This window comes from Schistocerca serialis, chromosome 12 (assembly GCF_023864345.2).
Source record: "Schistocerca serialis cubense isolate TAMUIC-IGC-003099 chromosome 12, iqSchSeri2.2, whole genome shotgun sequence".
Lineage (NCBI taxonomy): Eukaryota > Metazoa > Arthropoda > Insecta > Orthoptera > Acrididae > Schistocerca > Schistocerca serialis.
Genome location: NC_064649.1, coordinates 22147806 through 22163007, shown reverse-complemented (window position 1 = coordinate 22163007; position 15202 = coordinate 22147806). Strand labels below are relative to the sequence as shown.

The following is a 15202-nucleotide window of genomic DNA, read 5'->3' as shown; positions in this document are numbered from 1 at the left end:
CTGATATAGTAACTGTTCAGACGTGGGTCCATTACTGTAAACCAGTGCCAGAGCATCATATGGAAATGCTAGTCTTTGCTTACAGGAAAATAATAATTAATAATAATAATAATAATTCCCGTGGAGGCCCGGGAAAAGAATAGGCCTCCGGTATGTTCTGCCAGTCGTAAGAGGCGACGAAAAGAACAAACCACTAATAGGGCTAACTCCCCTTTTAGTGTGATTAGTTGGTTCAGGCCAGAACTAAAGAAGCCTCGGACAAGCGCCGTCATGGTCGGGGACAACGCTTGAACCCTATGCCCGCCCACAATGGTAACGACACTGCAAGCCAACTGGAAAATGATTTAAATCCAAATAGAGGTGTTTTGCAGGATATGCTTCCTGCAACCACCCTAGAAGGAAAACAAAGACAGAGGATGAGATGGTCAGATGAAGTTAATCGACACCTCATGTTCTGTTATTACCAAGCAACAAACCTAGGAACCAACACAACTGGATACAGATCACAAGTATACACAACATTTATTACCAGATACCCGGAATTAAAATTTTTAACAGAACAACGACTAGCTGATCAGATCCGTGTAATAATAAAAAATAACAGGATACCCCAGTCAGAATTAGAAAACATCAAACAACAAGTACAACAAATACTGGAACAAAATAATGTGCAATCAGAAGAAGAAGAAAATACAGTAATGGACTCAAACATCCCAGAGCAAACAAACAAAGACCAACACGCATCAATTAAACAATCAGAGGAAAACGAAATCTCAAGACAGCCACCAGAACAAGCACAAATAGAACACGAAGAGACACACGTGTTAGATATAGAAGAGAAATTTCAGCTGACATATATAGAATACAAAGACACAAATACAGACATCAGACCATTCTTGCACAGACCGCCAAATAACCCACAAGTCGAAACAACAATAAAAACTATCAACACAATCATACACAACAAAATAAACGAAAATACAACTAAAGAAGAGTTACAACTACTGGTTTATATAGGAGCACTCACTACACTAAATATACACACTAGGCAGAGATCAGAACAAACCAACACACAGAAGAAACCCACAAAACCAGCATGGCAACACATGCTACAGATAAGAATAGAAAAACTGAGAAAAGACATCGGACAGCTAACACAATTTATAAGAAATAAAATATCAGACAAAAAACCAAGAAGGTTAGGTAAAATCACACAACAAGAAGCAATAGAGCAATTAGATGAAAAGAAGCAGAAATTACAAGCATTGGCCAAACGACTTAGAAGATACAAAAAAAGTGAAAATAGAAGGAAACAAAACCAAACATTCAACACAAACCAAAAGAGATTTTACCAAACAATAGATAACACACACATTAAAAAAGACAATCCACCAAACATAACAGACATGGAACACTTCTGGAGCAACATATGGTCAAACCCGGTACAACATAACAGGCATGCACGGTGGATACAAGCAGAAACAGACACATACAAGATGATACCACAAATGCCTGAAGTGATAATTTTGCAACATGAAGTCACCCGAGCAATTAATTCTACACACAATTGGAAAGCCCCTGGAAATGATAAAATAGCAAATTACTGGCTAAAGAAGCTCACCTCAACACATTCACATCTAACTAAATTATTTAACAGTTACATTGCAGACCCATACAGATTCCCTGATACACTTGCACATGGAATAACCTATCTGAAACCTAAAGATCAAGCAGACACAGCAAACCCAGCTAAATATCGCCCCATAACATGCCTACCAACAATCTACAAAATATTAACTTCAGTCATTACACAGAAATTAATGGCACATACAACACAGAACAAAATTATAAATGAAGAACAAAAAGCCTGCTGCAAAGGAGCACGAGGATGTAAAGAGCAACTGATAATAGATACAGAGGTGACATATCAAGCTAAAACTAAACAAAGGTCGCTACACTACGCATACATTGATTACCAAAAAGCCTTTGATAGTGTACCCCACTCATGGTTACTACAGATATTGGAAATATACAAAGTAGATCCTAAATTGATACAGTTTCTAAACATAGTAATGAAAAACTGGAAAACCACACTTAATATCCAAACAAATTCAGATAACATCACATCACAGCCAATACAGATTAAGCGTGGAATATACCAAGGAGACTCATTAAGTCCTTTCTGGTTCTGTCTTGCTCTGAACCCACTATCCAACATGCTAAATAATACAAATTATGGATATAATATTACTGGAACATACCCACACAAAATCACACATTTGCTATACATGGATGATCTAAAACTACTGGCAGCAACCAATCAACAACTCAACCAATTACTAAAGATAACAGAAGTATTCAGCAATGATATAAATATGGCTTTTGGAACAGATAAATGTAAGAAAAATAGCATAGTCAAGGGAAAACACACTAAACAAGAAGATTACATATTGAATAACCACAGTGACTGCATAGAAGCGATGGAAAAAACAGATGCCTATAAATATCTAGGATACAGACATAAAATAGGAATAGATAATACAAATATTAAAGAAGAACTAAAAGAAAAATATAGACAAAGGCTAACAAAAATAATGAAAACAGAATTGACAGCAATAAACAAGACAAAAGCTATAAATACTTATGCTATACCAATATTGACCTACTCATTTGGAGTAGTGAAATGGAGTAACACTCAATACACTAACACGTTCACAATGCCACAAATATAGAATACATCACATACATTCAGCAACAGAAAGATTCACATTAAGCAGAAAGGAAGGAGGAAGGGGATTCATCGACATAAAAAACCTACATTATGGACAGGTAGACAATTTAAGAAAATTCTTTCTAGAACGAGCAGAAACTAGCAAAATACACAAGGCAATCACTCATATAAATACATCGGCTACACCACTGCAATTTCATAACCACTTCTACAACCCTTTAGATCACATAACATCAACAGATACGAAGAAAGTAAATTGGAAAAAGAAAACACTTCATGGCAAGCACCCGTATCATCTAACACAGCCACACATCGATCAAGACGCATCCAACACATGGCTAAGAAAAGGCAATATATACAGTGAGACAGAAGGATTCATGATTGCAATACAGGATCAAACAATAAACACCAGATATTACAGCAAGCATATTATTAAAGATCCCAATACCACAACGGATAAATGCAGACTTTGTAAACAACAAATAGAAACAGTAGATCACGTCACAAGCGGATGTACAATACTAGCAAATACAGAATACCCCAGAAGACATGACAATGTCGCAAAAATAATACATCAACAGCTTGCCTTACAACATAAACTTTTAAAAAAACACGTTCCTACATACAAGTATACACCACAAAATGTACTGAAGAATGATGAATACAAATTATACTGGAACAGAACCATTATAACAGATAAAACAACGCCACATAACAAACCTGACATCATACTCACCAATAAAAAGAAGAAATTAACACAACTAATCGAAATATCCATACCCAATACAACAAATATACAAAAGAAAACAGGAGAAAAAATTGAAAAATACATCCAACTGGCTGAGGAAGTCAAAGACATGTGGCATCAGGATAAAGTTGACATCATACCAATTATACTATCAACTACAGGAGTCATACCACACAATATCCACCAGTACATCAATGCAATACAGCTACACCCAAACATATATATACAACTACAGAAATCCGTAATTATTGATACATGTTCAATTACCCGAAAGTTCTTAAATGCAATATAACACATACCGTACAGTTAAAAGAAAGTGACGCTTGATCAAGGTCCGCGTCACTCCATTTTTAACCGGACCTAACGTCTGAGAAAGTGAAGGAAAAATAATAATAATAAATTTCAAAAGCCATGCTTCCCCAGAGAAACTGATGATAACATTGTTTTGAGGTAAGAAAGGCCCACTAGTGAGTCGGTACACTTGTAAAGGTCAAATAGTGTGAGTAGCAACAGCTGATGTGGAAGTTTGAACCCAAAATAAAAACATAGAGGAAAGGGTAGCTTTCAAATGGTGCATTTTTGCTTCAGTATAGTAGCTACCCTCATACAGCTGGGAAAACAGTCTGGCTCATTCAGAATCTGCGTTCTAAGCGGCTGGAACACTCATCATTTTTGGTCCAATGAAGGAGCATCTGTGTGAATCAAAGCTATTCGTCAGATGATGAGGGGGGTCTAGGATGTTCAAGAATAGATGTGCCCAAGTTCAAGACTAAAGTAAGAACCTTATCAAGATACAGATCAAGTGCACAGAGAATGATGGAGGCTGTGTAGAGAAATATTTCTTGCAGTGCTGTTTTCAGAATAAAACATTTTAAAATAATTGTCCTTAGTTTTAAACTTGTCATCATATAATACTGGAGTAAGAAATTACTTGGACTATCACTGGGACATAGCTTGGCATAGAAATGAGGCAACTAAAATTACAGGGAGCAGAATTGGTCATCAGCACTTACCCTGACAGTGCACAATTGAAAGTACGTGATACAGAAAGGTGTTAAATGTTCAGCCATAAAAATCTTAGACCATTAACTCAGTGAAGTGAAGAACCTAAATTACAATAGAATTAACTGGAAACACAGTCATCGTACGATGCAGCAAGAGACCATTATAATCAAACATGCAAACAACAAAACTTATTCACTTAAGTGGTGGCTATTATTTATGACATGTCTTTTTTGTTGTTTTCCTTTTTAAAAATTATATGCTTTTTTTTGTGTGTAAATAAATAAAAATTTGGTATACGATGAGACTGTGCTCTTGAAATTCACACATGTCTGTTGAACAATGGAAAATCCAGGGTGGAATGTAACAATACCAGAGAAGGAAAGTTACTACTCGCCATATAGCGAAGATGCTGAGTCGCGATAGGCACAATAAACAATAAAAAGATTCACACACTCATAGCTTTCGGCTATGAAGCCTTGTCAGCAGTAGACACACACACACACACACACACACACACACACACACACACACTCTTACGCAAACGCAACTTGCACACACGTCTGCAGTCTCAGAGAGCTGAAACTACACTGTGAGCAGCAACTCCAGGGCATGATGGGAGTGGCGACTGGGTGGGGGTAAGGATGAGCCTGAGGTGGGGAGGGGGTGGGATAGTATGGTGGGAGTGAAATGTTGCAGTTTAGACGGAGGGCAGGTGAGAAGGTGTGGAGGGGGGAGGTGGTAAGCAGTGGAAAGGAGAGAAATAAAAATAAAAATAAATTAGAAGATGGGGTGTGGCGGTGAAATGACGGCTGTGTAGTGCTGGAATGGGAACAGGGAGGGGGCTGGCTGGGGTGAGGACAGTGACTAACGAAGGTTGAGGCCAGGAGGGTTACGGGAACGTAGGATATATTGCAGGGAAAGTTCCCACCTGCGCCATTCATAAAAGCTGGTGTTGGTGGGAGGGATCCGTATGGCTCAGGCTGTGTAGCAGTCATTGAAATGAGGGGTATCATGTTTGGCAGTGTGTTCAGCAACAGGGTGGTCCACTTGTTTTTTGGCCACAGTTTGTTGGTGGCCAGACTGGAGTAGGTGGTGGTAGGAGGATGTGTGGGACAGGTCTTGCACCTAGGTCTATTACATGGGTATGAGCCATGCGGTAAGGGATTGGGAGCAGGGGTTGTGTAAGGATGGACCCCCACCCAGTCACCACTCCCGTTATGCACTGGTGCTGCTGCTTGCAGTGTAGTTTCAGCTCCCTGAGACTGCAGATGTGTGTGCAAGTTGCGTTTGCATGAGTGTGCGTGTGTGTGTGTGTGTGTGTGTGTGTGTGTGTGTGCATGCATGTCTACTGCTGACAAAGGCTTAACAGCCAAAAGCTGCGTGTGTGAATCTTTTTATTGTGACTATCGCGACTCAGCATCTCCGCTATATGGTGAGTAGCAACTTTGTTTCTCTGGTATTGACACATGTCTGTTGTTCAGCCCTGCAGTAGTCCAACGTACAATATGTGAATTTGGGTTGTGAAGCTAGTACATTATCAAGGAATAGGCAGTAACAATTTCAGTGGACAGCTATGTTACTTACATTTTGGAATTAGCGAGTAATAAGCAGTGTCTTATGTGGAAAAAGGTCTAAAGCTGTACTAATGTAATTTGTCTGATGTATCTATAAAATTTATTGTATAATATAATTGGGTAGTTAAAAAATCTGCTCACCAAGTGGTGACAGGCGTAAACATATACTAAGCTAAAAAAAAAGTGTAAGATTTGGAGCCAGCGGCTCCTCCTCCTGGTGGAAGGGTTGAAGGGGAAAGGGGAGGAATCAAGAAAAGGACTGGTGAGGTTTAGGAAAAGGGGAAAGTCCGACGTGGCATAACACTACACCATTACAAAAAAATGTTTGTCTATGAGAATAGCAAATTATTGTGGGAAAAGCAGGCACTACACACAGATGAGTCACTTACTATTAGTTAACATATGACATAAAAACACGGTGCTTTCAATTGGTGAAAGTGGAATTGGGATTTAGTGGCCTGAAATGGGAATGGAAGATACAGGCAATATGCGATAACATTGTCCATTTCTGGTGAAACTGCTGATTTCGAAGGTCAGTCACAAAATTTTGTAGTGGGACGGTTTAAGGTTCTACTGTGCCTGGCTCGCGTACAGTTTTTCCTTCACCTAGCTGCTATTATGTCACTCTGCCCCTGTGAAGTGAACTACAACTGCTGCCAGTGTTTACTTGGACTTGAGTTTGTATAGTCACTGCTGTGCTTTCCAATATATTGCATGACTAGCGATGGGTATACCATCTGCACTCCTCGAACTGTTCTTAACATTTCCTCATCTGTATTAATGGAATGATGTTTTGGAACCTGGTACAAGGGCAGTGTAGGGGCAACAAAAGTTCAGTTTTCTATATTTCACGTAATTATTGACCCAATTTAAAAATTTTATTTGCTGTCTTGATCTACTCATTAAGAGGTATGATCTTAATGTTAAATAACGCAATAAGACAAGTGTCACAGTTAGAAAATATGTGTTTGTTTTGAAGCAGTGTAATTGATGCCATGTGAATACAAATACTTTATTCATCTAGTATTTTGGAATGGCTGCACTTGGCAACTAGCAACAAAGTTTACACATTTTTAAACTTTTACAAAACCTTTTCTTGCTGACGCTCTCCACGAAATGATGAAAGGAAAAAAGTTCCTCAGTTGCTACATTTTCGCTGTTTGCACAGTCAAACTTCAGCCTCGGACATAGTGTTTTAATTTATTACTCCTTTACTAACAACTGTATTCATAACACGGTTTGCAGGCTGTATCCACATATACCACTTAATGCACCTGCAAAATTATATCATTGTACAAAACACAGTTCAGGAGATATGGCATCGTGAACATTCAGACCTGTGAAAAACTTGCCTTTGCTGGAAATATTCAATTTGTATTCATCCAGTGTTTCACAGTGAGAGTGCTTTGCAATTTCGAACAAACTTTAAGTGTAATTTCAAATCTTACCTAAACTTTTTCTCCCTTGCATGCTTAAAAGCAAATATTTAACACATTGACTCATTTTAGAAAGTAATGAGATGTTTGAGGATGTTTTATACATGGGAATTTGATTCTTTAAAGAATCAGAGGTTTACTGGTAGTGTTTCTGTTTGATGAGTGGGTAGTATTCACAAGGGTAATATTTCTTTGGAACTGTGCTTAATAGACCTGTTGTAATACCACTATGCATACACACTGAGAAAGTCACACTTGGACTTACATTAATTTCAGTTGGGAACTGTTGTTATTTGTTTTTGTAGACTGATAGACTATTTAACCTGTTGTTACATTATTCTAATTTTGTGTTCAGTAAATGCTTATTGGCCTAATGTGACGGTTACAATAAAAGGAACTTGCTGTTATCTGAAGAACATCTTTCTTATGGCAATCAGTGAGTGTCTATTGATTGATGAGGAGTTTGGTTTATAAGTTTCCATGTTTGCAGTTGAGTCACAATTTTGTGTTTACACGATATTTTGACAACTTTCCTATCATTTCGGTAAGGTGTTGCTCATTGTGTGCGCTCCGATCACACTGACCGGGACACAATGTGCGCTTCTATTGCATTTGTTTCTCATCTCTGTTCGACAGATATTAAAAACCAACGGAAAGGCTATATCAAAACAAAAAGTTATAGATAAGGAGAATGCTTTATGATGATACTCGGTATGTGTTTATCTGCCTCCTGTCTGTGAGTAGCGAGAAGGTGTTGAGAATTTCTCCAATATGGTTTAAGCAAACTGAGTGCCAGAGTATACAGTTTAGTTAAGTAAGCACGTAATTGATCCTGCACAAAAACTAGCAGTAAGAATAACATGTGGTGTTCATTTCCAGTCATCTTGTAGGTATGGTTTCTTGTAGAGGAGTTGCATATTACAACTGAACATTCACAATTTGTATATGCACTAATGAAATTTGTCATTATTAATTTCTCACAATTTGAGAAGGATAGTGATGCCTGAACCCACAACACTAGAAGAAAAATGACTTTCATTGCCTATTAGTAAAACTGTCAGTGGTTCAGAAAGAAGTTGAGTATGCACCAGCAAAAATTTTTAATCATTGGCCAGTAATATGAAATGTCAGAGAGGCTGCAAAACAAGTTTTAAATACAGGGTAAACATACAGTGATATAAAATGCAATAACTTGAGAAGTAATTGAGATATACATTGATAGTATGTTTCTAAAAGTATGGTAACTCAAAATGTTTTTTTACATACCTAATACACGCTGAAATGGGCACCATTAGTGGCACAACAGACAGCTGTATGTATTTCACTTTTCTTAAAGTGTTTTGCAGAATTGCAGGCATAACATTTGCAATAGCTGCACAAATGAGATGGCGGAAATTTGGTAGATCACAAACTGGTATTCGATGCACTTGGTTCTTGATAAACCCGTACAGAAAAAAATAAAAGTGTAATGTCTGAGCTTCTCGCGGGCCAAGCAATCGACAGACTGCCTCTCCAAATCCAGTGATCTGGAAACTTGTCATCCAAGAAATTCTTCACAGCGTTCGCAAAATGTCATGATGCGCCATCTTGTTGAAAGATCACATCATGAGGAAATTGTGGCACAGCATACAGCTCCAATATGTCTACATATGTTATTAAATTAACTGCATGCTCTGTGAAGAAGAATGGGCCTATAACCCTGTTCCTCAAGAATCCACCCCACACGTTCACTTTTTTCAGGTTCACTGTGTGTGTGTGTGTGTGTGTGTGTGTGTGTGTGTGTGTGTGTGTGTGTGTAGGGGGGGGGGGGGGGGATTTCAATTCTACATATGCAGCAATTCTGTCTGTTTATCATGCTGGAAGTGTGAAATTTAGCCTCATCTGAGAAGCAGATAAAATAGAGGAATGCTTCGTTTTCATCCTTTTTTGTCTGAATTGTCTTTGAGAGTGCCTTCCATCATGGCCTGTCCCCAGGCTGGCTTTTGTGATCAAACTGTGGTTTGTACAGCCGTAGGCGCAACCTTTTATGGACTGTATCGTGTACTGTTGAATGAGGAACCGTAACTGTCCATTTGCCTGTTGTATAGACTTATGGGGGCTCTGCTGGAAGGACAACAATAGCCACTGGAACTGCACACTTGTTGTGGTGACCTATGGCCTGACATCAAAATCAAATTCCCATTTTCCCTAAGCCATTTGTCCGATTTCATGATTGTTATGTAACTGGAAACATCGTTAGTTGGTCACAGTCCATACTCGTGCTGAAAACAACGTACCAGTGCAACAGACTTCGGCTCCACAAAAGAAAGCATGCACAACATGTTACGCTGTGGAGTCCACATGGCTACTGACGTGCATCTATGTGTACAAAGCAGTTATGCATATGTGTATGTACTACCAACTGCTACAAGAAAACACAGAAAATGTTTTGTGGTGCCATACTTTTACAAGCAAACTGACAATAAATATCTCAATTCCATCTCAAGCTATCACAATTTATGTTATATGTTTAACTTGGACATCCAATATAATCTAAAACTATTTCTTTTGCGTAACTCCTTGTATTCAATAGGTGAATTTTTATTTAAAAACTGGTAACCTATAAAAAAAAGAAAATGTACGTTTGTGTAGTTGTGAGAGTAGCACTGAAAAAATAATGTGTTCATAAATATTATACATACTCTGCAAACTGATTTGTTGTGCATAATTTTGATAAAGAAATCATTAAGATGATTTGGAGAACATGTAATTAACTAATCAACCTGTTTTCTCACCCTCGTTGCAGGCCCTGACAGGCGATGACCGGCTGGAGGCTCGTGACGAGCTGTTCGCCACACTGGATGTGACGGTGCATGCTGGGTTCTTACCGTGCCGTCTCCAGGTCTGTCAGCTGCTTACCTCCTGTGTTGGGGAATCTGTCAGTTTCAACTGTGTTTCACAGCTGTTACCTCTCAGTCTAAAATTTGTTACGTGTGGGGTTCAGTCCTTGTCCAGTCTCGAATTTGTTCTGTCCCTTGTTGCTTCTTCACCTCTGGCAATAATCTGTGTATGAGAAAAATGCAGTGTTGCACCAGTCCAGGCAATATTAATAGTATAATCAGGCTTTTTGCAGATGATGCAGTTATCTATAATGAAGTACTATCTGAAAGAAGATGCATAAATGTACAGTCAGATCTCTATAAGATTTCAACATGGTGCAGAGATTGGCAACTTCCTCTAAATGGTCAGAAATGTAAAATTTTGCACTTTACACAAAAAAAAAAACAAAAAAAACTTACAGTGTGTCCAGAAAAGAACTCCCTGATTTCAAAATTAAATATCTCGAAAACAAAGATCGATAGAGAAATGCAGTAAACGGTATGTTTATTGTGAAAGCTGTAAGAAGTTTATACAGCCGTTTGAAATAATAGTTATAAAAGCTGGTAACAGATGGCACTGTAATCGCCATACGTAATGCCTAGTATAAAAAGCCCAGAGCGATCAGTTCTACTATTGAAACGTGAAAGGAGTGTAGCGTACCAAGGAAGAGATTAAAACCATGTACTCCATTGAACAATGCGTTTTTCTGGTGCTAGAGTACCACAGGTTAGAAGAGAATCCTACGGCAACAAGGCGAAGTTTTCAAGCACGATTTAATGTTCGAAAAGGACCCAAACAGGCATCGTAACTGATGATCTAGTGGGGCATGTTGGCCGCAAGCAAACCGCAGTTACGCCTGAAAATATTGCCACAGTTTCTGGAATTATTCAGCGAAATCCAATGTTATCCGTCCGTAGTATTGCATCTGAGACTGGTTTGAAGCATTCCAGCACACAGAAAATACTGAGAAAGAGCCTACACATGTTTCCATTCAAAATTCAAACGCACCAGGCCATACCCGTACGATCTGTGCAACAAAGGGTTGCTTTGCTAATCAGTTGCTCACAATGATTCATAGTGAAGGATTTGATGTTGACTGTATCTGGTTTACAGATGAAGCACACTTCCACCTGAATGGATATGTGAATAAGCAGAACTGGCGATTTTCTTGTTCCGAAAAGCCATATTGGTGTGAAGCAAAACCCCTGTATTCTCCTAAAGTTACTGTGTGAGCTGCAGTATGCAGCAGAGGCATTATTGGCCCTTTTTCCATTCGAGAAACGGTCACTGGTGCACATTATGTTGCAATTTTGGAACAATTTGTTGCCACACAGCTAGCGTTGGAGGATCGACCAGGTACTGAATGGTTTATGCAAGATGGAGCCTGACCACATCGGACTGAACAAGTGTTTCGCTTTCTTGAGGAATACTTCGGGAATCGAGTCATTGCTTTGGAATATCCCAAATTTACTGGTGCAGGCATGGATTGGCCTCCATATTCGCCAGATTTGACTCCCTGTGACTTTTTTTTGTGGGGCACAGTGAAAGACATGGTCTACCCGAAGCATCCCCCCATGCTGGACGAGCTTGAATCGGCAATCTCTGTGGCATGTGAATCCATTTCGGTTGAGACACTACGAAATGTGATGGCGAATTTCATTCTTTGTTTGCGCCACCTCTGTAGTGCCAATGGTGAACATTTTGAAAACATTGTGATGTGATTGTTTGCAAAGATTGTTTTCATACGATTATTTCACTTGTGTATGATGATATGAGCTGTACAGCGTACAGCTCCATCTGTTAGCAGCTTTTGTAACTATTACTTCAAACTGCTCTATAAACTTCTTACAGCTTTCACAATAAACATACCGTTTACTGCATTCCTCTGTCGATCTTTGTTTTCGAGATATTTAATTTTGAAATCAGGGAGCCCTTTTCTGGACACCCTGTAGTATACTATAAATATTATATCAATGAGTTACTGTTGGAATCGACCAACTCGTACAAATACCTGAGTGTAACATTTTAAAGGGATATGAAATGGAATGATCACATAGGTTTAGGAATGGGTAAAGCAGATGGTAGACTTGGGTTTATTGGTAGAATGTTGGGGTAGTGCAATCAGTCTACAGAAGAGATTGCTTACAAATCACTTGTTGGAACGGTTCTAGAATATTGCTCAAGTTCGTGCAATCTATACCACATAGGACTAACGGAGAAGGGTAGCATGAATGATAAGGTCTGTTTAATCCATGGGGGAGTGCCACAGAGATACTGAAGAAAATGAACTAGCAGAATCATGAAGACAGGTGTAAACTATCCCGAGATAGTCTATTAACAATGTTTCAAGAACAAGCTTTAAATGATTACTCTAGGCGTATACTCCAACCGCCAATGTATCACTCACATAGGGATCGTGAGGATAAGATTAGAATAATTGAATGCACAGAGGCACTCAATCGTTCTTCCTGTGCTCCATATGTGAATGGGACAGAAAAGAAACCATAATAACTGCTACAGTGGAATGTACGCTCTACTATGCTCGTTATGGTGGTTTGTATAGTATAGATGTAGATGTTTTGGAGTCCACATTAAATATTAGGTCACCCAGGGGAAGTCTGTTCAGGTGCCAGAGTAAAGTGAGTGTGGCACCTCCAGTATGACCTGGTGAAGCATTGCAGTGTTCAGACAAGTCTTTTGGTTTAGGGGTGCTTATATTGCCAGAGTATGTATTCAGAATGATTTTTTTCACTCTGCAGTGGAGTGCACAGTGATATGAAACTTCGTGGCAGATTAAAGTGTACGCTGGACTGAGATTCGAACTCAGGACTATTGCCTTTAGCAGGCAAGTGCTCTACCGACTGAGCTACCCGAGCACGACTCACAACCCATCCTCTCTGCTTTACTTCCACCAGTACCTCACCTCATACCTTCTGAACTTGACGGAAGCTCTCCTGCGAAACTTTCAGGACTAGCACTCCTGGAAGAGATGATATTGTGGAGACGTGGCTTAGCCACAGCTTGGGGTATGTTTCTAGAGTGAATTTTTCATTCTATAGTGAAGTGTGAGCTGATAAGAATCTCTGTGTGCCGGACAGACTCATGAACTTGGGACCTTTGCCTTTGCTGAGGAAAGTGCTGTACCAACTGAGCTATCTAAGCACAATCCACAATCGGTCCTCACAGTTTTACTACCACCAGTACCTCATCTCCTTCCTTCTGAGTTAACAGAAGTGTGAAAGGCAAATTTCCTGAGTTTGAGTCTCAGTCTGGTACACAGTTGTGATCTGTCAGGAAGTTTCATATAAGTGCTCACTCTGCTGCAGAGTGAAAATTTCATGGTGGAGGCTTCCCCAGGCTGTGGCTAAGCTATGTCTCTGCAGTATCCTTTATTGCAGGATTGCTAGCAACAGAAGAATTTTTGTGATGTTTGGAAGGTACAAGATTAGGTGCTGGCAAAAGCAAAGCTGTGACGATCGGTCGTGGAGCGTGCTGGTATAGCTCAGTTGGTAGAGCACTTGTGCAGTCATTTTAGAAGCTGTGGCCCTTCCCTAACTTCTGCTTTTGCAAAGTGGTCTCTGAGCCAAAACTATTGCCCACCCCTGGCCTAGAGACAAAAAGTTGATCACGGGGAAATGCTTGCAAATTGTCTGGGTTGACACAGCAGTTATAGTTGCCTCCAAACACAGTCTACAGTTGTATTGCATCCTGAAACTGTGTGGTAGACTTTAAACTGTGTGGCAGAACAGGACTCATGCCCTGGGACTTTTGCCTTTTGCGGGAAAGTGCTCTGTTGACTAAGCTTCCCAAGCACAACTCATGATCCGCCCTCAGGGGGAGGACAAACACTTCTGTGAAGGCAAAGGTCCCAGGTTCAATCCCCTGTCTGGTAGACAGTTTTAATCTGCCAGGAAGTTTCAAACCACTGCACACTCTGTTGAAGTGTGCAAATTTGTTCTAGATGTTACACTTTCTTCAGGGTAGCTATGTGTCATAATTTGTACACAACAATCATCAACTGGTGTTGTTACTATGAAGCAAAGTTAAATGTTTTGTGTCCCGAGACAACATTTGAATTTTTTAATGATGCCGCAATGGTGTGTCCTGATTAAGTGATGACATTTTGTGCGGACAATCCTTATTGCCACAAACTTTTTGACTTGTAGACCATGAGCAAAATTCTTGCTTTGGGCAGACCACTGCCTTTCATAAATTGGGTCTTTACGAATTCATCAATTTCAAAAGTGATTTTGAGGCTAAGTGCTACTTACTATGATAGGTTTAACTATAGAAGTGTAGAATAAAGAAAAATAATAAAACATGTTGAGTTTCATACATTTATGAAATGACACAAAATGCAAATCTAGTAAAATTAATGCATAAATGCCTTTAGTGGAAGAGATGAGTCAGGAGCTTTATTAGCAAATTTTCAATTTTTATCTTCAGTTTAGTTTGGTTTAACCCAAAATCTCCTACGTCAGTGAGTCCCAATTTGTTTGTTTATATTTTGCTGTTTAAGGAGATAGGCATGTGCACTGAAACCCCTTTCTGTAAGGTTTGAAAGTGGAAAAGCTATCAGACTTTCTCATGATAGTCTACAATACAGGATAAGTAACAGCTATGTCTCTCTGAACCCAGAATATTTAGTCATGTATTTTCATAGTAAAAATATCCTCAAGCTTAGTTTCCAAACTTGTGTGAAGGAGAATTAAATGTTGAGTGTAGGTCAATATGACATCACTCAGGCAGTATGTCTGTTACAGACTGGGAAACTGAAAAAAAATTTATGCCAACCAACGTTTTGCTTCTTCATTGGTATAATCCTGGCGAGAAAAGGTGAAAGATGGAT

The 15202-nt window shown here is 39.2% G+C and overlaps 1 protein-coding gene across 1 annotated transcript in view; it reads left to right on the top strand.

The window, feature by feature from the left end:
• The window catches only part of LOC126428259 (putative GTP-binding protein 6), a 42680-nt gene that overhangs the window by 19010 nt on the left and 8468 nt on the right, over positions 1 to 15202 (top strand). The window contains exon 4 of the mRNA XM_050090171.1: positions 10280 to 10375. Within this exon, the coding sequence (XP_049946128.1) occupies positions 10280 to 10375 (96 nt within the window). The remainder of the gene's footprint in view (positions 1 to 10279; positions 10376 to 15202) is intronic.